This window comes from Podarcis bocagei (genome assembly GCF_964188305.1).
Source record: "Podarcis bocagei genome assembly, chromosome: 1".
Lineage (NCBI taxonomy): Eukaryota > Metazoa > Chordata > Lepidosauria > Squamata > Lacertidae > Podarcis > Podarcis bocagei.
The window spans coordinates 44,544,048-44,568,891 of NC_138125.1; the positions used below are offsets into that span (position 1 = coordinate 44,544,048).

A 24,844-nucleotide genomic window follows, 5' to 3' on the forward strand; every position below is an offset into this window, starting at 1 on the left:
TGCTTTCTGCCTTAGTTATATGTTTCTGACAACGATTGCCTAGAATGACTTCTTCACCTCTGTGGGAATTGTGCAGTGTCTCAATGATCTTTAATCTGAGCAATTAATTTATTAGAAACAAACAACCCTGCTCCCACAGGTTTCTTTCTCAGGCGTTATCTGGCTCCCAGCATCTAAAAATTACAGGTGCAGTTTCACTTCAACTAAAAAAAAAAAAAAGTAAAAAGCTTTTCAAACAATGGGACCTGACTTCAGCTAAGCGTTTTGTTTTTACAACCAGAGCATATCCTCACTCAGGAAAGGTGCACAGCTGATAGCTTTGGAAACTAAGGTCACATCCATGCCACACATTTAAAGCAAATGACTTCCTACAAAGAACCTTTGGAATTGTGATTTGTTAAGGGCCCTGGGTACTGTAGCTCTGTGAGGGGCAAACTGCAATTCCTAGAATCCTGGGAGCAGTAGTTTGTTGTGGGGGTAGCATGGGGGTAGCCAGGATTTTTGTTGGGGGGGGGAGGACTTTTTTGGAGGGGCAAAACTGATGTCATCGGTCAGTTAGTTAAGTATTTCTATTGTTTTACTTGACCTGGGAGGGCAACACCCCCGGCTACACCCATGGGGCGTGGGTATTGTAGCTCTGTGAGGGCGAAAACTACAGTTCCCAGCATTCTTTGGGGGAAGCCATGTGCTTTCAATGCACTTTTAGTACATGGTGTGGCTGTGAACTAAGACTTTGATCCTCCTGTGTACTTTTGTATGTCCCACTGAATTCTGTGGAATTTCCTTCTGAGTAAACACGTACAGGACTGGGCTTTAAAACACTTTTATTCACAGTTTTGTACACATTATGGAATCTTTTGATCAATAGCAGTAAAGACATATTTAAAGTAGCAATTAAAAACCCCTCTTCTAGTTAATTCCACAGCAACTGTGGAGGCTAACTGGTGTGACCAATCTAATGGTGGCATAAGCTTTCATGGATTTTGTCAGATGCATGAAGCAGTCTCCTCTGCTGGCAGATTGTGTACATAGTTATTTGGTTAACTATGACATTTCTATCACCCCTTTCCTCCAAGAAGCTCAAGATGGTGCACATTGTTCTTCCCTATGTTATTTTCACAACAACCCTGCGAGGTAGGTTAGGCTGAGAGATTGTGACTGGTCCAGCGTCACCCAGTGAGCTTCATGGCTGAGTGGGAATTTGAGGCTCTCCTGAGTCCTAGTTCAGTTCTCGAACCACAACACCACACTGGCCCCACATACACATATATGAATCCTGAGAAAAGGTATTGTTTTAGGAACACGGGAGCCAAACAGCTACAAAATGCATGGGAAGAGAATGTTTGTGGCTTTTGCGACTCTGGAGGCGCACAAACTAAAGGGAGGAGGAGCAGGAAAGTGTCTTGTGCTGAGTTACGTACAAGGTCTGCAAGGAAGATAAACCAAAGAAGAAAAACAAAAGGAAGAAGCTTGCAGTCATAACGGGGAATTTCCCCACTGTTCAGCATAAGCATAAATCCTTGATAAGACATAAAGGTTTATTGCTTGTTGAGCAGAACGATGCTGCCCTGTTGAATTGACCTTGCATAGTGTACTGGTAAAGAATGGAGGTGGATATAGTGAAGTCAGTTGTGGGGAAATGGAAGGCAAATGAGAACTGGCTTCAGCTGAGCCTGAGGGCTGCCCTTGTCCCCACTATGTCTTGCGACATCACTGAGAGGGGCATCTGGGGGGGAAGGATTCCAAGCTGCTTGTTATTCTTGTTTCAGGGAAAGAGGAGATTTCCACACTGTGTGTGAGAGGAGGGGAAGGCAGGCAGGTCCAGGCCACATTTACACCGTACATTTAAAGTGTTATGATACCACTTTAACCATGGTTTCCCTCAAAGACTTCAGGAAACTGTAGTTTATTACAGGCGCTGAGAGTTGTTTGCTCATATTCCCCTCACAGAGCTACAATTCCCAGAGTGGTTTAACAATCAATCCCTCTTACAGGGAAGTCTATGAATTGTAGCTTTGTGAGAGGAAGGAGCCAGGTGTACCTCCTTTGAGAAGGAGCTCTAGTGATATGGGGCCACCACTGAAAAGACCTTGATGGTGGGCCTGCAGACAAGGCCCCCACAACTGACCTTTCTACTGGATAATTATTTGTGTGTTTAAGTGGTGGTTGTGTTTTTAAAAAATGCTTCACCCCAACCATCCAATACAAAAGCCACAGCTGCCGCCACGATACATTGTATCTCCTATTCCAAATTAAATTTGTTTTTCATTTGTCACACCAAGGAATAATATAAAGATGGTCTTCAAGTAGGCCTCCTTGGAGACTGAAACTTAGTGCTGCAATTGAGGATATCTTAGCACAGGTCCCAGCTAGCCTAACCTAACAGACAGACAGACAGACAGACAGACAGACAGACACTGGAACAAGCCCCCATTCCCTAAGTTCTCAATGAATGGTGGGTCTCAAAATGATCTGGCTGAAGTCAACGGAAGCGTTGACATGCTTCAGAATCAGTGTGTGGCTCCTGAAGATTCACAGCTCCTTAAATGGTTTGCTCTGCCACACCCTATGCTTGAAGTAGAAGCAAGCTTACTTGGAATCAGTGGTTTGGATCCAGCCTAAGTTAGCTGCACTTTGTTCCCACTGAAAGCTAGTTTGGATCCAACCCAATGGAACTAACTTCCAAATTAGGGAACATAGATTGCATCCTGTGTCCCACACACTGATAAAGAGTGAAAGGTGTGTGGAGAAAGATTGGGATCCCTGCAGATGTGACTGTAGAGGCAGTGAAGTAAAAGGGATCTGGTGAAACCAAGATAGATCTTTCTGGAGATGAGCTATACACCTCCCTTGCCAATCACCTGCTTAATTATTATCTAATTAGTGAGAGAGCCGGCTAAAGCTGATTCACCTAGCGTCACTTTTGACAGCTCATCTCAGTCCAGTCGGGGGAAAGCCAACTCCCCAATTTCGACAAATAAATTTGCAGCATTGCTGATTAAAATATGATCTCGATGGACATGATGAGAAAGGCCCAAGGTTAAAATGTAATGACCCACTGTACAGAACAGTAAATAGCGTGAAACTTTGTAAAGACTGTATGCTAGAGTTATGACTATTAACAAAATGGATGCTGTTGTGTTCTGTTAAAAGGGAATATTTGCCAATTTGCTGGCTGATCCAAGGTCGGTTACTATTCCTAAAGCCCATTGTCACAGTTTTGACTAGAGAATGTGAATGCCATTTATTTATTTATTTAATATAAGAAGTCTGCGGCGTTGAGGTCCTATGTAAATTCCACAATCTTGGGACCACCACAAAAAAGACCCTATCTCTTGTGCTCACCAACAAAATCAGTCCTCCAGGTGGGCTCATAGGCAGGGATTCCTCCCCCTGCGCAGGGAGTGCAATGGATTCAAACTCTGAGGCTTTATAAAGATCCTCAGTGTACAGGCGGCTCTTATATTCTGTCATTATTTAGATTGCCTGCTATTCAAATAAAGCAACGCGGAACAGAATTAGACTTGAAATGTGCAGAAGGAATAACCTCTACATCACTCTTCAGTGTTCTCAAAATGTTGACTACTTAGATCTTTACAAGTTGCTTATTGAATTAAAGCAACAGGGTGTTTTTTTAATGCTCCAGAAAAAACAACAACACGTATATTAGTCTGATTGCCTTGGCTTGATTCAGATGTAGGCCAGCATTTACCCACCAAACAGTTATTTGTTTGAGTTGTCTTTTTTCCTTGATACTTTTCAGATGTGTCTTTTTAAAAATAAATCTTTGTTGCCACCTAGTGGACAAAAACCAGCTACGCTGAATCCAGTGACATTCACAAACACGTAAACCCCATTTAACGCAGTGGGACTTGCTTCTAAGACTACACAAGCCCATTTCATCAGAGGAACGAAGACTTCTTATGCATGTCGCCTCAGAAATGTGCCCCACTACCTTAAAAAATGCTTAATCCCAGATAAGTGCATTGCCGCCTTAATCTGTGGTAGCTCTTTGAGGTGGAAACAATATGATGTGATCTGCAACAAGCTTAAGTTTATAACATCTTATCAGCCCAGCTATGAGCGACAACATTTATTTATTTAAAATGTTTTGTGCTACCTTTGATCAAGAAGTAAATCAGGGCAGAGTACAACATATGTAAGAACAGCACAATACATGAAATATCATACAACAATGAATAAAAACGACCAACACTGTGCATAATACATTTTAAAATGCCATAAATGTCTTCCAGTGGCATATACAGTAAAACCTTCAACTAAAAGCCAGGGAAAACAGGACTTTTAAAAACTTCCCCAAAAAGAAGGCAGCCATATTTATTGGAAGGAAATTCCATAAGGTGGGCACCATTCATGGAATTCTACTCAATACTGATCCACAGTAGAACTCTGATGTATAGTTAGCAGAGTAAAAACTTAAACACATTGCAGGATTCCCAAAAAATAGACCAGAGGCAATTAATATTTCATCCAGCAGAGCTTCACTGCTACTGAAGGCAAATGAGCATAATGGTCACAAATCCAATACGTTCAGGATTGGCACTGTCCATAAGAAGTCCAGTTGCAGCAGACTTAACTGAAACTTACAATAACTTATAATAAGTCTAAACCTTAACACTAAGCATACTATGTACAGAACACCACACCATAAGGAAAAAGATAGAAAGAGAATGTGAAACCCAGGCTCCTTCTGGCCTTACTTTTATGGTCAACGTGACTGAAAAGAAGGCAGAACCAATCAGCTGTACTCAGCTTCTCTGAAGGAATAACCCAAACATCATGAACCTTCTGCTTGTTTCTTTCACACAGAGAAGCTTCCAGATCCCTCTTGAATTAATTAGAAGAGGAAAGATCTCTACACATCAGATCAAGACTTTCTCACTAAGAAATACAAACTGACAGCACCACCACCGAGAAGACCCTACCTCTAGTAGCCACAAGTCTAAATTGATCTTAAAGGTTGACACACAAGTTAGGCTTCCAAAGTCCATTTTAATAACCTGGACTCAAACTATTTATGGACTTAAATGTCAGAACCAGCACTTTGAATTGGCCCTGGAAACACACTGGCAACTAGTGCAACTGATATAGGAGCTGTGTGGTGTGGTTGAACCGTCTCGCCCCAAGAAGGGCTCAAGCAGCCCTATTTTGTATGAGCTGATGTTGCTGAGTAGTCTTCAAAGTCGGCCCCACTAAGAGTGCATTACAGTAGGCCAGCATGGATGCAGCTACCACATCCATGACTGAGGCTAGGTCTGTTTTCCCAAGATAGGATTGTAGCTGTCACACTAACTGAAGTTGGGGGGAAAGCACTCTTATCTGCCCCCATGTGGGCTTCCAGGCAGCTCCAATTCCAGAAGGATCCCCAGCCAACAATTTGGTGCTTTGGATGGGTGTGTGGGTCCAACACCAGATCACTCCATCCAGATCAGTTGATTTCCTCACCCACAGCACCTCCGTTTGAAGCTGACAGTGAGGCAGCTGATTTTGGAGCAGCAAATTGTTAGCATTCCCCCCCCTACTGTTAAGGAAGGGGAAGCCACACTTGTGGGATTTCAGGAGTCAAAACTGGAGGGATGGGGCAGCTGCTGCACTGTCTCAGGCAGCAAAATGTCTTCGTCCAGCTCAGAGTGATACTGAACATATTATTCATCTACAGATGTGCCACAGACAAAGCTGTTTATACACTATGCTCTGTCAGTATGAAAGAAGATAAAGCATTTTAATCACCCTGTGGAAAGAGCTGCTTCTTTCTCCCCTCAGGCGCTTAGTACCAGCTTACTTGTCTTGTTCTCAAGCCCCTCTTGGGAGCACTGGAGCCAGCTGGGCTTTCAAGTACCGACTTTCCCCAGCGGCTAATTTCAGTCCATGGGAAAAAAATAATGTTACAAATAGGCTTTTAAAAGGAGTTTAGTACTGGGCCTTCTTATTTGATAAAAAGTTTTAAAAAGAAACCAGAAGGATGTTCCCTAGCTCCTTCTAGCAATGTAAACAACACAATCCTACACATGTATCCCAAAATTAAATGAATTCACTGCTGTGAATTGATTTAAATAAAGCTTAGTCCCAGTTAAGTGGATATAGGATTGAAACAAGTTCAGCTGAGCTCAGCAGGGCTTGTCTCTGAGTAGACATTTATGGTGGACTGGATGAGCGCCAATACCCTAGGAAGATGGAAGCACTGTAGGTTGGTACAGTAGTTCCTATGTCCAGGAAATTGGCTAGCTCCCTGTTCTGGGTGGGGTGCACTCCCTCAAGTACAAGCTTGGAGTCTGAGGGTGCTCCTGGATCCACCTTTTCCCCTGGAAACTCAGGTGGTCTCAGGGTTAGGAGTGCATATTACCAGCAACATCTGGTACATCAACAATAGCTATGAATGGGGTGATCCGAGCCCCATGATCCATGCATTAGTAACCTCAAGACTCAATTATGACAATGTGCTCTATGTGGGGCTGAAGTTACCAGAGGAAGGGAAAGAGACCCCTTTGAGTGGGGACCGGCCCAACAAGAAGCCTTTGAGACTATCAAGCAATTAGATTCCACAGTGAAAGGCTGGCCACCCTGTCTGTGGGCTGTCACTGCCACCGCCACACTAGTGGAAGAAGCAGGCAAGTTCATGTTTGGCCAGGAGATGCATGTGAATGTGCCCCATTTGGTTCTCACCCTTATGGAATATAAGGGATACACAGGCTGAAACAGGCTTTGCCCAACCCATTGAGAAGTCTGCAGGCGCAGTGGAAGCTTGTGAAGCAGACGTGCCTGATGTTCTAGAGAGACCAAAGGGTCCTAGCCATTTTAAGGGCCAGCGTTGATTCTTGGCTGTTGGCAATACTCCAAGGGAGGAAGCCCTGGGTAGCGTGGCAGCCACTGAAGACAGCATGTCAGGCCACAGTGGCAGCCAGACCAGAGGGGGCTGGAAGCCCAGAAGGGGCTGTGGGACGCCCAGAAAGCCCAGAGGGGGCTAGAGGATGCCCAGAAAAAGTACCAAGCCCAGAGGGGGCTGAGGCTGTTTTGGGAAGTTGTTTCTACGCTTCAATAAATCTGTGTGATGGACTGTGGGCTGGAGAGAGGCTGAGAGCTGGGAAGAGGAAGGCAGTTACAAGTTGTTCCTCAGGCAGCAGAGCACCCAGAAGTGGGGGTGCAAACCAGGCAAGCCGTTCCAAGAGGTCTAAGAAAGCCAAAGTCTCCAAGAGTTGTTTGTGTTTTGAGGCGAAGTCCAACAGCAAAAGGCATTGCCCTGCAATTGGCAGCTGGATGCAAGGCTAATGTCCAGAAGTTGAGACGTTACTGGAAGCAGTATGGGGTCCCGAAGAGATTGCCGTGATGCACTGCAAAGGCCATGGGAGAGGCCGGGACATGGTCACTAGGGGCAACCAGAAGGCAGACAACGCAGCTCGTGAAGCAGCTTTGAAACCTCCACCAGCACTCAACGCAGCCCTCATCCCACAACTCACTCCAGACGATGTGGAACCACGCTACACACCGGAGGAGCAACAGTGGGCACGCCAGGAAGGAGCAACACTCCAGGAGGGATGGTTCCGTCTACCAGAAAACCGTGTTTTTGTGCCCCAACATCTGGCTACCGTGATTGTGAAGAATTACCACGAGTCCACTCATCTAGGGGGTCCAGCTGCCAGAGCACACCTTGGGAGACTTTTCTATATCACTAACCTTTCTCAACTAGTTGCTGCTATATCCCAGAGGTGTGTCCTGTGCGCCAAGAACACCCCCAGACCAGGCCACTTTCCCCCACCGGGTGTACAACACGTGGGCTTTACCCCTATGAAAAGCCTGATTGTGGACTTCACTGAACTACCACCAGCTAGGGGCATCAAATACCTGCTTGTGCTTGTCTGCACCCTGACAGAGGCATACCCCACTAGAACAGAGATACCTCGTGAGGTGACCAAGAAACTCTTGTATGAACTCATACCCCGATTTGGCCTCCCCAGAAGTATTGGCAGTGACAATGGCCCTGCCTTCATTGATAAAGTTGTGCAAGAAGTGTGCAAGGCGCTGCAGATAAACTGAAGGCTACACACAGCCTACAGACCCCAGAGTTTGGGAAAACCTGAGCGTATGAATCGCACCTTGAAGACCCACTTGGCCAAGCTGACCCAGGAGACGGGACTACACTGGATAGATGTCCTGCCCATTGCCTTGTTTCGGATTCGGAGCGCTCCAACCAAGAGACTGAGACTATCACCCTTTGAACTTTTGTATGGCAGGCCACCCCCTTTCGTCCGAGACATCCCCGCCAGTTTGGGGCGGGTGGGAGATCACATCACTCAGGAACAAGTGCAATTCCTGTCCCCGTGTGTGTTTGCTTCCCTTTCCAGGTACTACCTCGAGCCTACACCGTGCAGTCTCGCTGAGCCGGTCCACCAGTTCCAGCCGGGTGACAGCGTGGAAGCGCAACCCCCTCATCCCTAAGTGGCGAGGCCCGTATACCGTCCTCCTCTCCATCCCAACTGCGGTGAGAGTAGCCGACGTGATTCCCTGGGTGCATCACACGCGTCTGATCATCACCTTGTGTCTGACACTACCGGAAACGCGTTGGGCCACGGGCAACGAGACCCTGCGACTGATCATCACCCCTGCGTCCGACGCCACCGGGAGTGCGTTGGGCCACCGTGATCCTGCGACTGATCATCACAAGGACTTTCACAAGGACTTTCCCCTTTTCTCTATAATGTTCTGTATTGATTTGCTCTATGTCCTATTGCCCTGACTCCACCGAGCCATACCGACCCTATTGGCCTGCGGACCTCTGCTACGACTGGTTCGTCTTGCCAGTGGTAAGAAACGGCGTGCTCATTGGCTATTGGGAACAGGGCTTTGATGAGGTTGCCGTATTGAAACATCCCACTACCCCACTGTGGCTTCTCTTCCACACCACTGTCCAGCGCACATGGGTACTGCTCCTAAGGGAAGTTGCAGAGACGGTCGAAATCTATCGAGTTCTGGACCGCTCTTGCTGTTGTGGGGAGGGAACCAACTGTCACTCAGGGGGTAGAACACTGTACCAACCCCATCTGGTAGACCAGGTCCTAATCTTAATCCAGGTGTTGCATGAGACGGAGCCTATCTTAATGCAAATATTGCAGGGGAGGGAGCCTGAACCAGGTGCACATTGAAATTGCTGAACAAGTGCCAGTAAATCCTGCAGCCCCACCTGTGGTTGTCGTGGTGGCTCGAGCCTCCCATAATCCCAGAAGAATACCTGGCCTGGTAACTCCACACATAATACCCTTGAATGTGGTAGGGTATTCTTGTGGCTGCATAAGGGTTACCACCCCAGGCTTCAGCCTCCATAGGCCCTGGTCAGAGACCACGTAGGTGACCGCTACCCAGTAGGACCAGCCATTGAACTTTACAGAGTCTATTGCCATCCCTATGGCTCCCGAGGCCTAACAGTGTATCAGTGCCAGGCGGCCACTTTTCCCTGTGTAGAGTGGGAACGTTTTGTGTGTAGACGCTGTTCACGCCTCAGTAGGGCCAGGAGTTAGAGGCCCACATGACCTGGCCTTCGTGGGCCCCCATCCCTTTGGCCTGTGGTATTTCTGTGTTGGTGGTACAGTTCTTTGTTCTGGGCCACCGAACATCCCACGAATCAGGATGTGGATCATACCCTGCCTCCTGATGGTTCTCACCTCTCAGATGGCCACCGGGTGGAGGGAGAACACCTTCCTGAACATGACCACGGCTGTGGCCAAGAGTCTGAACAGGTCTGAGTGCTGGGTATGCGTGCGAGGTCAAGATTCTGAACACCACCTATGTGGTTCCCGAGCACCATATTTGAAGACTTGACAGGGTCATAGAGGGAGGCACATGTATCCACAGGAGTATTGTACCTATAGGTCCATCAAGCGAAAATGGAGAACCGTGACCGGTCAGCATTTTCGTGATGGAAAGGGGGGAATGGAGGGGTGAAGGTCAGGATGACCAATGGAGAGCCAGGCTAAGAATCTCTGAAGCCATATTATAGAGCCATCTAAAAGCTAAAGGCACAAAGCCATTTTAGAAAGCTAAAGACTATTTCTCTTTCTCCTGTTTGCCACCTTTTGCAGAGGCAGCTAGCTTGCAAGGATATGGTTAGGGTAGCTTGCACCGGCAGGAAGTTTGCCAGTTGAGGTTAAGCCATTTCTGAGAAACGACCCCTGACAAAGGCAAGTAGCAGGATGTTTGCTGACCGCCAGGCTCCAGATATAACGCTTAGGTGTGAAGTTGCTAAACCACAAGGACATTTCTTGGAAGCGGGGGGTTCAGGGGCACTTCCTGGAATTAGTAAAGAGGTTAAGTAGATTATAAGCCAGTAGCGCCACCTAGTGGAATAGGCAACTTGGAACCGAAAGGCCACCACCAAATTTATTCATTGGTTGAGCTTTAATGAATATGTATCAATGACCATAGGAAATTGTCAATCATTGGCTAAAGGGAGGCCAAGGGGCTGAACTATGCTTTGCAGAAAGGTATATAAGTTAACTGCTCCTAAGGAGGGGTGGGCATTTTCTCATTTTCTGAAATGCACCCTTTGCTTTTGTCTGACAAAACCAAATAAAAACTTTTTCTTTAAGAAACTTTGCTGCCTGATTTTTACATTCCTGGTCTGCATACCGAAGTCCCTTTCAGGGCTACCCTTGGGCCTGATCCAGAGTCTCCAGCTGATGGAAAACACTGCAGACAGACTATAACCAGCACATTACTCCAGAGCTCAGGGGTCTGCACTGACTGCCCACACACTACCAGTTCAAGGTTCTTGCATACATTCATAAGGCACTTAACAATTTGGCTCCAGCATACTTCAAGGACGTCCAATCCCTTGTATTCATGCCCAAACACTGAAGTCTTCAGGGAGCCACTGTTAGTGGTTCCTGTGGCTCTGATGCCCAGCTTGCATCAACCAAGTGCTGTGTGTTCAGTATTGCAGGCACTTTAACTCAAATTCGATTGCAGTTGAACTGATTTTTATTTTTTGTACTGCATCTTTGTAAACCACATAAGAGACTATTGCAGGTAAGTGATATATTGTTTAAATACATTTTTAAAATCCACCGAACGATTGCAAAAAGGTCCAAGTTTGTGTGCCTAGAAACACATTACCGCGATTTAACAACCTCCTGCCAGCCCTTTTTATGTTTTTTATATTGCAAAACTACCCTGTGATCCTCGGATGAAGGGTAGTACAGAAATTTAATTGGTAATAATAATAGTAGTAAAGCTAAACGTTCACTCCGCGTCAAACACAGGCCCTCATGCATAGGGAAAACATTTCATATTTTTCTGGATTTATTACTCTTTCTAAAAACACACACAACTGTCCTAAGCCCTCCCCTCCTGTGCCTAGAGAGTCGGGCGACGCAAGAGAAGTTGCCCACTGAACTCTCTTGCCTGCGCTCCCTTCTCTATGGTCGGGATTTCGACCCGGAAACAGGAAGCGCAGCCTGCGCTCGCGAGTCTCGTCAGCTGATCGGAGCAGGAGGAGGCGGTGGTGGGAGAGGAGAGGGCCGAGCCGAGCCTCTTGGCGGTCTCTGGGGACCGGAGCCAAGGAGGTGCTGCGGCGGCGGCTTGGAAGAGCTCTCCGGGGAGGCTGGGCGTGGCGCCTGCCGGAGCAGCCATGGCTTCCATTCTGGACCAGTACGTGGACTCGCTTTCGCACTCGGCTTCCTCGCAGCAGAACCGCGCCAGCCTGGGCATCCCGCACACGGGTAGGAGGACGGGAAGCAGAATCCATTCATTAGAGCACTTGAGTCTCTTCTTTCAAGCAGCGTGTCTTTCGGCTCTTTCTGCCTCCTCTCTGCTAGGAGCTGAATGCACATTCTCCCAATGCCCCCTTCCATGGGCGTAGCCAAGGGGGGCCAGGGAGGGGCAGCTGCTTTCCCCTCAAAAATAAATAAAAATGCATAGCAAACTGTGGGTCTGCCTCCCCCCCCCCAACTAAAGGCCTGCCCCCCAACAAAAATTCTGGATACGCCCATGCGCCCTTCGCTTTTAAGGCCGCTCTTTCCCGAGTAAGCAGCCATAGGCTTTGTTGAGCGATCAGAATACTAATTCTTCTGGATCCCTCGCCGGTGTGGCAAAACGTTTTCCTGCCTTCCCTCCTGTTTGTTCCTCTCAGATCAAAACCCCACCGCTTCTGCTTCTTTCTCAGTTCACAATGGAGGCAATTTATCTCTTCAAAATGTTTATATCCCATTCTCCTACCTGAGTAGGGGCCTCAGAGAGGTTTACAGCAAATCTAAAACATGATTAGAACTTTGAAATAATTGTGTTTGTGTGCCACCACACGAAAATGAAGCAGAAGTAATTGGTAAGCAGTACCATGAACGTCCTATTCTTGCTGTCCGAAGGCATTTGAAGATGTTTATATCTGGAATTTCATAGTGTAGAAGATGCTACTGGAGTAGAAATCCAGTCCCATGTCACTGTGTGCTAGGATGTACAACAGGATCTTCCGTGCTGGTTGCAACCCACAGGTAGATCTGTGGGGGAAGAGATGGTCCTTCAGACGCTACGGATAGTCTCAACAGAACAGAAATGATAGTTGAAAAAAGCCCACAGCTGACCTGTTGTTATACTCTGTCATACAATTTTTATTTTTCGTGTCACTCCCATTTGAATGAAAAGCAAACAGAATCTGCGGTTATCTAGATGCCGTCCTATTTTAACACAGGTTGTGATTTGAGGGTAACCTTAAAGCAGGGTCAAAATATAGAAGACCGCTGCCATAGTGCCGTTCTGTGTTTCAGTTCAGTGCTAATGGAACTTTCCCATCCCAGAATATAGTAAAGGAACTCTTTGGGAAGAACTGAGGCAAGTGGAACAGCATAGGTCAATGTTGCAAAGAATGAAGCCGGGTGATCTGGAACATTTGCTTTAGTCCGTGTCAGTTCTTCCAAGTACATGTTACTTGTGAACATTTTCCCAGGCTTGTATTGCCGCTTATATAAATTCCTTTGGCATCAGGGTTCTCCGCCCCCACATTTGCTTCCAGTGAATCTGATATTAATTAACTTGGGAAGGGACCCGCAACTGCTCATCCCATTTTTGTCATCCACCCTGAGGTGATATGGGCAGATCTTGTTTAAAGGGTTTTCTGGTGTTCTGCAGTCTTACAATAAATGTGAGTCTAGGAAAAATGGGTGTCTTTGAAGGACAGATGTGGTCCAAAAGCTTTGATACTATCTGTTTGTGGATGATAAAAAATGGCTCCATTTATGTGTTGTTTTATGAGGATGTCACACTATTTTCCAGTTCAGTGGAAAACTATGCTTTTCTCCTTGATCTTGAAAAGAGACATATTTACCTTGGAAAGGTTTCAAAAGTTCTTGAAACTACACATTTTTAAGTTTCCCAAACAGAAGGCTGTGTATCTGTGTAGTAAAATAACATCCTTGAATATTTGTATGAATGAAGATTCTGCATCTTTCTGTATTGGCCAGTGCAATTTGCTGTCAACTATCGTTTGCGGAAACTAGTGAGATGAAAGCCCTAACAAATGTGGTTAAGTGTGTTTAGTGAAATTGTTTGCAGCTGTCATTAGCGTGTGTGTTGTAACTTCCTGCATTTAACGGAAGACTTTTAAAATGGAAAGTGAACCAGAAGGAAAGGGATATATATTTTGGAAAGCACATTAGATTCATTTCCACTTTGAGTCATCATCTTTTATGTATGGTAGCTGTAGATTGAATGAGAGATAATGTTACAGCACAATGCTGTGCATGTCTGCTTGGAAACAAGTTGTATCTTTATTCTCAATATTTCCAGATTAATATCTTTTAACACTGAGATTCTTATAATAGTCTTTGTTTAACCTACTCCACAGTCTGCTTTTGTATGCATTTTTTATTCATTCATTCATTTTACTTGTATGCCACTTTGCCAAAAAAAACCCAACCATGCTCAAAGTGGCTTACAACAAATAAATGGATGCATTTCAAACACATACTAAGAAAAACAATTTCATATTAACAAAGCAAGCATTTCATAACATAGCAAAAAAAGCAATTAAAATAACATATCAAACAACCACACTCCAATACAATAAATATATCAAGATTACTTAAATAACATGCAGCACCCAGCTGTAAAAATAACAAGGGAGCTTCACAGTTTCACCGTAGTCCTAGAAGTACCCCTTGCATGATGTTGAATTTTATTTTCAGTGCATACATTTTGCAAACCTGCTTGCATTATTGTGTGCTGGTCATTCTTTTCTGGTTTATTCATGGATTATATAAAGCAACTGACTCTTCCTAGAGCTCTTTGGTGTTTCTCTGTTCTTTTGGCCCACTCTGCTGGCATGAGGATGGGCACTCTGCACATGCCTCAACAGGAATAAATTAATGTTTCTCTTTGTTTTATTTGGCACAAAGGACAGTTAACTGTTTTCAATAAATGCAGTGTATGTAATTGGATCACTTTTCCATGTCTAGTAAGTGCATGGCAGTTGAGGGTTTATACACAGGATTGTGCTGCAGTTTGATTTCAGTTTTAAAAAACCTAACTGTTTCCTTTTTTTTTAAGGGTATGTGAATGCTCGCCTAGAAAAAGAGACCCCAATTTTTAACAAACAGCGGATTGATTTCAACCCCCCTGAAAAGATTAATAGCCTGGTTGTCTCTTCAAACCAGCTGTGTATGAGTCTTGGAAAAGACATCATTTTTAGGTATGTGCAGTCCTTTGTTATCCTGTTTGAAATTTCATAGGGTGTGGGAAGGATGAAAGAAGAACATGATGCTGAATTCTTCCCTCCTATTATCAATTTATTAGACACTTTCTACTAAAAAAAAATCCCAACATAAAATTACAAACAATATAAAAATATACATGAATTGAAAGCAGAGATAAAGTCAACCCACAACTGTGTCAGTACAATTCTAAAAGCGACCCACACAACCCCAAGGAAAATAGATGTATCATAATTGGCACAAAGTAAATCCCTTAAATGTCCATCAGAACCTAAGGATGTTAACAGTCAGATGTCTGGGAGAAGAGGAGAGTCTTTATCTAGTGCCAAAATGATGTCGATGTCTGTGTTTGGTGGACTTTCCACATTCCACAAAATGGGGTCCATAACTGAGAAGGTCCTTTTTCTTGTCACCACCCTCAGAGGCACATGGCAAAGGGCCTCATATGACAACCTCAGGGTCTGGACCCACTACTTTACACAACTTGTGACTTACTGGGATTCAGTTTTATTTAACTGGCCCTCATTGAGCCCATTATGTTGACCAGAGAGTGGCCCAGCCCCTTCACCTGACTCAACTGACTTGGAGAAAAAGATCTGAGTGTTGTCAGCATACCAATGACACCTAACTCCCAAATATTTGCTCTCCCAGCAACTTTATACAGATGTTAGATAGCATGGAGGACAGCATAGAACCCCGCAGTACCTCACAGAGTAATGGCGACAGGCAGATCAGAAGTTGCCCAGTGCCATCTTCTGGAACTCATGCTGTAGGTAGGAAGAGAACCACAACAGCACAATGCTCCCATCTCACAGAGGCAGTCTCATAATATACCATGGTTGTTGATAACAAAAGCTGTTGAGAGATCCAGCATAAGTAACATCTAGATGGGGACATCAGGAACAGAACATCAGACAGGGCAACTGAGGCTGTTCCAGTCCCAAATCCCAGCCTGAATGATAATTATGCCCAGCAGCAAAGTTTCTGCTAGTCCCACCCAATCTCGCCCCCTAATTTTCAACCATTTGCTTTCTTTCCCCTTTTATGTAGGCTTGACCTGGCCAAGGCAGATGAGCCTAACCAGGTAGAGCTTGGACGAAAGGATGAAGCCAGAGTTCACAAGCTCTTTTTGGACCACACAGGTGAGGCAAGAAGAGGAGGTGCAAAGTGCTCTGGCATCTTCAGTAAATGCCACAAACATTATGTTACGGGGTTTGTTTGTTTGTTTGCATGCAATATAAATGTTTCTGTCTAGAAAAGCCATCCCTAGTTCACTCCATATACAGTATTAACAAAATATATTTTTCTCCCTTACGGAATTTTTTGTAAAGTGCACATTCATGTGAAAAAACACATTTGCAGTAGCCTCTGCTATTCTTTCTTCTTTTACCTATATTTTTGGTCAGACCATTCTGTAAGGGTATTCCTTCGGTACACTTTTTGCTGATTAAATGTGGTCATATCACAGTGATGATATTCAGACTTGGATGTCCACATGTCGTTATCTTAAGATTTATCACAGGGGCACTGCAGCTTGTATGGTTTCTGTCTTCTCAAAATAAACTGATCTTTGAGTGAAGCTGGTAAAGTTGAAGAATGTGTTTCTGTTAACTGAAATAAGGTAAAGTAATGTGTTAGCTGATATCTTAGTAAGGGTTTTAAAAATATTCAAATTTGTAGCAAATTTGACATCTACTGACACCAAAGAAGCCAAATTCTAAATCACATTTATGCATGGTTATGAGTGTTCTCATTTGGATGGAAACAGTGAAGGCAAGTAGGAGATTCCTGAAGAATAATTAGGATTTTTAATGGCCTTCCTGTCTAAATGTGTATGACAGATAATGTTATAGTGTTATGCTAGGTATTTAATGATAAGACAAATATGATGTGGAGGAGGGGAGTTGAATATTTTGTGCTTGTCAAATCTATTTCTAGAACCTTCTGAAAACTTTAGGCACCAGAAGATGTGTCTAAGGAGAGGTATTTTGCTATGATCCTCTGTTTTCATCTTTGTTGCGGTGTCTCTTTTTTACTACAGGTTCTCACCTTATCATTGCCCTGAACACCAGTGAGTGCCTCTATTTGAACCGAAGTGCTCAGAAGGTGCGAATCCTGTCACGCTGGAAAGGTCATTTGATTGAAAGTGTGGGCTGGAACAAGTTCCTTGGCTCGGAGATGAACACGGGCCCCATTTTGGTGGGAACATCCCAAGGCCAGATATACGAGGCTGAGGTCTCGGTCAGTGAAGGCAGTCTCTTCGGCACTAACCCTGACCAGTATTTCCGCCAGATCTATAACCTAGAAGAGGAGGCAGGACCTGCCCCAGTCTGCTGCCTCGAGATAGAACGAGGAATTGATGGGAAGTGCTTTATCATTGCCACTACTCGTAAGAGGCTTTTCCAGTTTGTTGGCAAGATTCCAGAGGGATCTGAACAGCAAGCCTTTGGAGCGATATTTAGCATGCCTGCAGATCACCTGCCTGGCTTCCGCGAGTTTCCAGCTAGCCTTGGCTACAGCGAAATTGCATTTTATACTCCTAAGCTTCGCTCCACCCCCAGTGCTTTTGCTTGGATGATGGGCAACGGTGTCCTGTACGGATCGCTGGACTACGGACGTCCCGACTCTATTCTTAGCGATGAGCAGGTCTGGGAATATCCATCTGACGTAGACGCGGTAGCCAACAAGCCCATGAATATAGTGCTCACGCAGTTTCATTTTCTGCTGCTGTTTCCCGACAGAGTGAAGGCTGTGTGTACCCTGAATGGGCAAGTTGTCTTCCAGGATGTGTTCTTGGAAAAGTTTGGCTCACTGAAGCGTATGATCAAAGACCCTGCGTTTGGGCAAATCTGGATCCACACAGAAAAGGCCGTGTTTCGATACAACGTGCAGCGAGAGTCCCGTGACGTGTGGAAGATGTATATGAACATCAACAAGTTTGATCTGGCTAAAGAGTACTGCAAGGACCGCCCCGAGTGCTTGGATATCGTGCTGGCCAAGGAGGCCGAATATTGCTTCCAGAACAAGAGATACCTAGATAGTGCAAAGTGTTACGCATTGACTCAAAATTACTTTGAGGAGATTGCGCTTAAATTTATCGAAGCCAAGCAGGAAGAGGCGCTGATGGAGTTTCTGATTAAGAAACTGGCTGGCTTGAAGCCTTCGGAAAAGACTCAGACAACCCTGCTGACCACGTGGCTGACGGAGCTGTACTTAAACCGCCTTGGCGTCCTGGAAGCAGACGCATCCAAACGGGACCTCTATGAGAAGACCCGGGACAAGTTCCGCAGCTTCTTGGGCAGCCCCAAAAACAAAGACTGCCTGTTCAACAACCGAGCAACCATTCACGAGCTGCTGGCGAGCCACGGGGACACGGAACACATGGTGTACTTTGCCGTCATAATGCACGACTACGAACGGGTGATAGCCCATTACTGCCAACATGAGAATTACAACGAAGCGCTGGAAGTCCTGTCCAAAATCAGGGACGACGTGCTCTTCTACAAGTTTTCTCCAGTCTTGATCCAGCACATCCCCAAGAAGCTGGTGGATGCTTGGATCGAAATGGGGAAGAAGCTGGATGCCAAGAACCTCATCCCTGCCCTTGTCAACTACAGCCAGAGTGGGAGCACTGAGCAGATCAACGAAGCCATTCGATACATGGAGTTCTGTGTGAGTGAACTGAAGGAGACTCAGCAGGCCATTCACAATTACCTCTTGTCGCTCTATGCTCTGTGTCGCCCTGACTCGCTGTTGTCGTATCTGGAACGCGCTGGAACCTACGCCGACAACATCCACTATGACCTGAAGTACGCACTTCGGCTCTGTGCAGAACACGGCCACCACCGGGCTTGTGTCCACGTGTACAAAGTTATGGAGATGTACGAGGAAGCTGTGGATCTCGCTTTGCAGGTAGGGGAACAATGACCCCGTTCGTTTATGCACTTGAAAACGCATTAGATTTATTTTAAGGCTTGATACTAGCAAGGGGAGGAGGCGTTTCATTTAGCTCTTCTATGTCACCTTCACGTAATTGCTGCTGGGCTGTGTACACTTGGCATCCATCTACTGTTGGAAGGCTCTTAGATCCAGCAGAGACTTCTGTCAGTGGAACAGGGAGTGAAGCCATCTTTGGAAATTCCCCCTCCGCCCTTCATCACTTCCAATCTGCTCCAGAGGGTTGGGAGTCCCTTTGGAATAGCACAGGAAGTAATGTAACGGGGAGGGCAAAATCGCCAAAGATCACCTTGATCTGTGTTCCCCTGGTGGAAGACTCCAAGCCTTTCATCCGTGGAGAGACATGAGTTTGATATAACCCACTGTCTGTACTGTCTGTACTTCTTCCATTTCGTTTCCCTCTGACTTCACTGCTTAGAATTCGCTCTCCTGGCCATGTGTATATGAGGCACTTCTTGTGGTTCCCCATGCCCCTAAGGTTCAGTCAGCCTTTATTAGGGACTGAGCCCTTAGCATGGCAGGTCCTGCCCTGTGAAACTCCCTGCCAGTAGAGGCTCAGCAGGAACCACCCCTGTCTTCACTGTCTTTCAGACAAGCGTTTGAAATGTGAATTCATCAACATGTTCCTCTTTAAGGTGCCATATGACTCTTGTTCTCGTGGGCAATTAATGAAAGCATCCAGTAACCTCCGTTTTGTAAGGAGAGCATCCAAATGGTCTTCTACATTATTAATTCTCTCTATGTTAATAATAATAATAATAATAATAATAATAATAATAATAATAACAACAACTTTTTAAATTATTTATACCTTGCCCATCTGGTTGGGCTTCCCCAGCCATGTTGGTTAAGAGCAAAAAGTGTGTCCCATGGGGAAATGCAACTCCTTTTGAATTTTTCTGTCTTGTTTCAACTCTGGATAGATGAGTTTCCAAAATGATCCCTGACCACTGAAAGCAGCAACCGAAAACAACATCAAGATTTGGTTGGGGGAGATGCGACACATCATCTTCCTCTTGTTACCTTTATTTTTATGTAACTATGTCTGGTTCCTCTTACCAGTGTCTTTCCTTTACCAACTGTGTATTTAGTGACAGGAGAGAGGGGTAAATGGTGACTAGTTCCTCATCTTTCTTTCCTTCCTTTTTGCTTTGTTCTTCCCAGGTGGATGTAGATATGGCAAAGTCCTGTGCAGACCTCCCTGAAGACGATGAGGAGCTGAGGAAGAAGCTTTGGCTGAAGATCGCGCGACATGTTGTCCAGGAAGAGAAGGATGTCAAGAAGGCCATGGCCTGCCTTTCCAGCTGCAACCTGCTGAAGATTGAAGATGTCCTGCCGTTCTTTCCAGACTTTGTCACCATCGATCACTTCAAGGAAGCCATCTGCAACTCTCTAGAGGCCTACAACAAGCACATAGAGGAGTTGAAGACGGAGATGGAGGAAGCCACACAGAGTGCCAAAAGGATCCGGGAAGACATTCAGGAAATGAGGAACAAATATGGCTCTGTGGAACCCCAGGAGAAATGTGCGGCATGTGACTTTCCGCTCCTGAACCGCCCCTTCTACCTCTTCCTCTGTGGGCACATGTTCCACTACGATTGCCTTCTGCAGGCAGTTTATCCAAACTTGCCTGCCTACAAGCAGGCTAAACTGGAAGACCTTCAAAAGAAGCTCTCGGCCACAAGCCAGCCCTCCAAATCCCACCACCGGCCTAAGGACACCGATACTTCTAGCCAAGGAAAGGGACAGTTAAGCCGTGAGCAGATGAAAGCTGACATTGATGATATTGTGGCAGCTGAATGTGTGTATTGTGGAGAGCTGATGATCCGGTCCATTGACAAGCCTTTCATTGATCCACAGAGGCATGAAGAGGAGATGCAGAGCTGGCTGTAAGACTGACATGTTCCTGCCTGTACTGGAGGATGAAACTGCCCGCAGAGAGCGCATGAGGCTTGGCAGCTAACCACCAGGCACCTTAGGCATGTGAGCTCAATGGGGATTTGAAAAAGTATTATGCGAGTCTCATAATCTGTAAGTTAGTGGGGCAAAGTGGGGTGTCAGTAAAGGTCATTGCTACTAAGGCAATTATATTGAAGCTCTACAAAGCACTCTTAACAGCTGCCTACACAAGGCTTCTTCAGAGACATCCTTAATATGAATTCTAAATGGATGTTTTTCTTGCTGAGAGGTAACCAAACATTACCACTTGTGTTACCATATCTGGATTACGCCCATCTTTCTATAAAGAATTGGGCTGTGCTGGGGATACACTTGTATTGTTTTCAAATGTGGAGCATCTCCTGCTGTTTTTCTTGGTCGCGAGACTGAGATCGCGTTCTGTGTCAGAAATATAAAAGGAGAAAATGTGCATGAAGTCCTGTTCCGGACACACGTCCATTGTCTTAATATGGCAGGCATAGGCAAACTCGGCCCTCCAGATGTTTTGGGACTACAACTCCCGTCATCCCTAGCTAACAGGACCAGTGGTCAGGGATGATGGGAATTGTAGTCCTAAAACATCTGGCGGGCCGAGTTTGCCTATAATATGGCATAAAAGCTTCACTTTCAGGCAAAGCAATTCCATGTAAAATGCTACATTTTTATTTTTCTCTTTTGAGGTTGTGTTGTTCTTTTCCTCCTTAGTTTTCTGAAAGCTTATGTCAGGTAGCTGCAAATTGTTAACATGCTGTAAGATTTCTTCATTTTGTTCACAGTATGCAGGAAAAAAAATTATGGCACTCTGACTTGATAGCATTTGTGCAGATCTAAGATGTTCCATGCTAGTTTTGTTGCCTTTTTATTTTTTACACTCTCTCATTTGAATGTTCACACTGCCCCTAATTATAGCAGCACCTGACCATTCCTGGTCTTAACAGCTGTACACTATTAGCTGCACATTTTTGTGGACTGATATTAAAACAGAGAATTGGAAACTCGCATGTCGCCAACAGCAAATCCATCCTGAAGCTGGAGCAGGACAGTTCAGGATTCACATCCTTAAATGACCATAGAAAAATTGTGTTGTTGGAACAACTGTTGGATGTAAGGTGAAAGGTACTTTTCCTCCCTCCCTCTTTAAAGGCAATAGTGTAATGATGTGGAATAGACTTTAGGTCACAAGGAAAGCCAGCTAAGGGACTCAAAGTTTAAATCATGTCAAAGGTACTATCTAACTAGAACTACATTTCCTCTTGGTTCTAGTCTCCTCCCCCCCCCCTTTTTACATTCTTTATTATTCTGTAAAATGTGGCAAAATAGAACTACATTTGGGATACAAGGTTTCTAGTTCCTTATGATTTTTCCTGGAAATATCCCAGCTTCTTTATAAAAGCAACCCACAGAACCATCGGAATGTCTGATGCAATTATTTTGTGGTGTTATTATCATAATCATTTTTAGACTGCCCTACTTTAAGAAACCATTCAGCACATACAAAGGGTGGAAATTTGAGGTCTTGTATGACCTACGAAACAAAAGGGATTATATAGTGACAGAAGTCAGTAGGAAGCCACCACTCATTCTTTCCAGGTACCATACAAACTGCGACAATCACAAAACAATGGTTTTGTTTGTTTTCCCATTGGTTTAAGATACAAGTAACTGACATGAAGATGTTCCATAATTAAATTCATGCTAAGAAACCCTGCATTTATAAAAGAGTTGAGAGAAACATTCCTCTCTTTACCAATACAGTATGGAGGTACGGATACCAAATGATGGAAATGAAGAGGGCTAAATTTGTTACTCAGAATTCGGCTTGTCGTCAGACACTTCAGCATCATCTTCCTTAGCATCTTCTTGCTTAGATTCATCTTTTTCCTTTGCTCCTTTCTTCCCTTTGGCTACCTTTCAGTCCTCTCTCATCATTTGCTCCTTTTTCTTTATCAGGTGCTTCTTTTGGGGGCTTTGACTCTGTTTAGGTGGGTGGGGGCAGGCTTAGCAGATAATCTAGCCGATCGTCTTAGTGGTGCCTCCATTTCCTCACCTGCAGTTGCCGCCTTTCTTTTGGGCAGAGTTAAACCTTAATAGATGCAACCAAACAGCATGAATGGGGAGCCCAGGATGGGTCTAGGCTGTGGCTGATCCACTCGCTCTTCGTTCTGGTTATGAATTACCTTTAATAATGAGCAAGGTTATGTCTGAACTAGAGGGTTTCTATGGTGAAGTTGCTTCTAAGGATGTGCCTCAGTTGTTATTTTTTAAATGCACATTAAACTTTTCTGAAATGGTCACCTGGCTTTTGAGGTTTTTGTTGGATGCTTGGAATATGTGTGTGGCTGCCTGCTTCTGGTGTGATGAGGCTGTGGAGCACCTGAGTGTCTCATTAGTTTCAATTAAAAATATTATTTACTACATGGACACTAAAAGTAATATGCGACACAGAAACAGGAATTGTTCATGGGGAAACTCAAATGTTATTATAAACTTTCTAGAATTGTGTACAATGATGCTTAGCGTTTCCTGCTGACCATGTTCATTATCAATATTAAAGATGGATTTCTTCTTGAGGTCAGTGGTAGCCTTCAACATGCCAAATCCAATTTCTATTTGAGTCAGACTTGTGCAATTATGTGCCATCCACACTTACATTTTGCCCCAGTCTTTACAGACACAGGTCTGTGCTTTAAAGCTGTGTGTCCAAGCACACACCCACACCCACACACCCTTTTAAAGCTCTAGAGCTTTCTCCACAAAAACCCGCTCTTTAAAGCTGCATCAGAATAAACTGTTATTGGGGATGCATTGTCATCTAGATGTGCTGAGAGCCTAGGTTGTCACCATGAGATGCTGGGAGTAAACATCCTGGTGTGTGGCTTCCCTTGGCCTTTTGGGTTTTTTGGTCAGGGCATAAGCTACAAGATTGTGTCACTAAAACACACACTAATTTTAGTTGGGATTTTTGAAATCTAGCTATGATGTTTTTGTTTTGTGTTTTTGTATTTTGATGTTGTGAATCAGTACATAGAAGCCGCCTTAACACTGAGTCAGACCATGGGTCCACCCAGATCAGCATTGCCTGCTCTGGCTGGCAGCAGCTCTTCAGGGTTTCAGACAGTCCAAGTCCTACCTGGAGGTGCCATAGATTGAACCTGAAACCTTTCCAGAGATTGAACCTGAAACCTTTGACATGCAAAGCCGATGCTGTGCCATTAAACCATAACCCGTTTCCACAGCTATAGCCTTTCCTCAAGAACAGCAAAAGGAAGAAAATGAAAGATGATACAGTACAAATGGTACAAATGGTGCTTACAGTAATCATGTCAGCTGACATTATTGTAAGACTGATATATAAACACCCAAAAATATACAGAAGAACCTTGCTAGATCAGGCCAAGGACCCATCAAGTCCAGCACCCACTTCTTACAGTGGCCAGCTGGATGCCTTACTCTCTAGATTTATTGTTTCTTGATGAGAGTGTTTGGACCACTGACAGGTGCTCTCCTTTTCTGTAATATCTGTGTCATATGGTGACCAACAAAGAAACCTCACACTCCAAAGCAAATTTTGTTACGCAGTTGTTTAAAGTTTTTTGTTTTTTTTAAAGCCATATTTCTGTTAAGCCAGCTAAACAATAACTGGAAATATATGAAATTCTAATTTTATATAATGTAATTGTTGAAACCGTTCTAGTTCAAGAATTCAATAATAATAATAATAATAATAATAATAATAATAATAATAATAATAATATAAAATTTATTTTTTATACCCCGCCCATCTGGCTGGGTTTCCAACCAAATATTAAAAACAATACAGCATCAAACATTAAAAACGTCCCTAAACAGGGCCACCTTCAGTTGTCTTTTAAAAGTAAAATAGTTGCTTATTGCCTTTGACATCTGCTGAGAGGGCGTTCCACAGGGCAGGCGCCACTACCTGGTTCCCTGTAACTTCACTTCTCACAGCGAGGGAACCGCCAGAAGACCCTCGGTGCTGGCATGTCCGGTCTGGACAAGGGGGCTAATCTGCCACTCACTTTGCGTTTATCCAGAACAACTAGGTTTCTCTACTCCCACCCCCATCTTCTTCTAAAAATGCTAAGCTGAAGTAAGAGTAAAAACTCTGGGACCAGCCACTAGATGCCACTGTTTTGTCAAAGACCGAGAAAAGGGTTTACTTAAAAACAAATTGATACTGATTATAAAGCAGAGGTTTCAGTTGTATGCAAATAATT

The 24,844-nt window shown here is 44.7% G+C and overlaps 1 protein-coding gene across 1 annotated transcript; it reads left to right on the plus strand.

Moving 5' to 3' along the window:
• The first annotated feature begins 11,492 nt into the window (after positions 1-11,492).
• Positions 11,493-22,900, plus strand: VPS18 (VPS18 core subunit of CORVET and HOPS complexes). The gene is made up of 5 exons (XM_081201861.1): positions 11,493-11,729; positions 14,548-14,689; positions 15,762-15,853; positions 16,753-18,623; positions 19,833-22,900. Exons 1-5 carry the CDS (start codon positions 11,639-11,641, stop codon positions 20,559-20,561), a joined length of 2,925 nt encoding a protein of 974 aa, XP_081057987.1. The 5' UTR covers positions 11,493-11,638; the 3' UTR covers positions 20,562-22,900.
• Positions 22,901-24,844: the final 1,944 nt, after the last annotated feature.

Coding starts and splice junctions, on each gene's coding strand:
- VPS18 (XM_081201861.1), top strand. CDS start 11,639: ATGGCTTCCATTCTGGACCAGTACGTGGACTCGCTTTCGCACTCGGCT. Junction 15,854..16,752: donor GCTCTTTTTGGACCACACAG/GTGAGGCAAGAA, acceptor TTTTTACTACAG/GTTCTCACCTTATCATTGCC. Junction 18,624..19,832: donor CTGTGGATCTCGCTTTGCAG/GTAGGGGAACAA, acceptor TGTTCTTCCCAG/GTGGATGTAGATATGGCAAA.